General features: G+C 23.8%; 2 protein-coding genes across 2 annotated transcripts; one reads left to right on the top strand and one right to left on the bottom strand.

Annotated features, from left to right (window-relative positions):
• Window positions 1-34: 34 nt before the first annotated feature.
• Window positions 35-805, top strand: EHI_133220 (myb-like DNA-binding domain containing protein; the record flags this gene model as incomplete). The annotated part of the gene is made up of 1 exon (XM_001914245.1): window positions 35-805. The coding sequence occupies one exon, from the start codon at window positions 35-37 to the stop codon at window positions 803-805; it is 771 nt and encodes a 256-aa protein (XP_001914280.1).
• Window positions 806-900: 95 nt separating this feature from the next.
• Window positions 901-1,269, bottom strand: EHI_133210 (uncharacterized protein; the record flags this gene model as incomplete). The annotated part of the gene is made up of 1 exon (XM_001914244.1): window positions 901-1,269. The coding sequence occupies one exon, from the start codon at window positions 1,267-1,269 to the stop codon at window positions 901-903; it is 369 nt and encodes a 122-aa protein (XP_001914279.1).
• Window positions 1,270-1,539: the final 270 nt, after the last annotated feature.

Here is a 1,539-nt window from a genome sequence, read left to right as displayed (position 1 = left end):
ATATAAACGAGATTTTAGAATAATCAAAAAGAAGATGAGAGAAAAAGAAGAGAAACAAAGAAAGAAACAAGAGTTAGAAGAAAAAAGAAAATTAATAGAACTTCAAAAAGAACAAGAACGATTGAAGATTGAAGAAGAACGAAGAATTTTAGAAATAGAAGAACAAAAGAAAAATGAATTATTAACACAAGAACGAAAAGAAAAAAAAATTCGATTATTAAACTTATTTAATTTAGAGAAAGAAAATGAACATTTTAAATGTGGGATCAAAAATGTAATTGTACAAATGGAAGATGATGAATTAAATACTATCTCATCATTACAAGAGCAATCAGCAATAGAATTTTTGAGACATAAAACAATTCAATATCTTGAAAAGAAAGAAAAAGAAAGAGAACATCAACTTCATAGAAATGTATTAGATGAATGGAATTCTAATGATATTGAATTATTTAAAAAAGGATGTAAAAAATTTCCTGTTGGTACAGAAGGAAGATATAGAAGAATTGCAACATATATGAAAACAAAGAATGAGAGTCAAGTTATTGAATATGCAAAAGCTTTAAATGCAAAAATGCATACAAATATTCAACAAAAGAAAAATAATAATAATAATAATGTTCTTGATTGGAGCAAAGAACAACAAATTCAATTACAAAATGGTATTAAACAATTAAATGGTTATAAAGAACAAGATAAATGGGATAAAATAGCTCAAATGGTAGAAGGTAAAACCAAAGAACAATGTATTGAAAGAGCTCAATATTTAAAACAATTAGCATTACAAAAGAAATCAATGAAATAAATATTTTTACAATTTTAAATTTGTTTTTTTATTTAAAAAAAAGAAAAGAAGTAAAGAATTAATAATAATTAGTGAAAAGTACATTTAAAAACAAATCAATTTGTTTGAGCTGATATAGTAATTTGTAAAGGTTGAATCCATATGAATAATAATAAACAAAAAACAATAAAATATGTTAAAAGAAATGTCACCAATGAAACATAAACAATTGTCTGTAGTAATAATGGTTGTTGAGAAAACCATGGATTTAAATTAACAAAATATAACACTCCAAGAACTAACCCAACAATAACACTTCCTAATAAACATGTAAAATCTTGTAATGGAAATAATTGTGCAAATACTATTACTAAAAGACCTATTAATGATGTAAAAACTGCTCTTTTAAATTGTACTTTATAACTTTGGTTTGTTAACGCTAAGTCAACAAGAAATACTGATATTAATCCAGCAAATGGTCCCATAGAACATACTGCAATATTATTACAACTTAATACACAACTTAATAACACCCCTGCCTCTCCACTAATAATATACGTAACAAAGAATAATATTATTCCCCATCTATGCTCAAAATATAAGAAAAATCTTAGTGCAAATATAATTTCAACTATTAACCCAAATAATGATGGACTAAGAAATAATGATGTAAAAAGTCGATATATTTGATAATTTTGACTATTTTAAATTAATTTTTCTTCTTATTTTATTAATTTGATATATATCCTTCTAAA

This window comes from Entamoeba histolytica, genomic scaffold (assembly GCF_000208925.1).
Source record: "Entamoeba histolytica HM-1:IMSS scf_1104750518343 genomic scaffold, whole genome shotgun sequence".
NCBI lineage: Eukaryota > Evosea > Mastigamoebida > Endamoebidae > Entamoeba > Entamoeba histolytica.
Note: the sequence above shows the minus strand (reverse complement) of the source record. Positions and strands in the feature narration are given on the sequence as shown.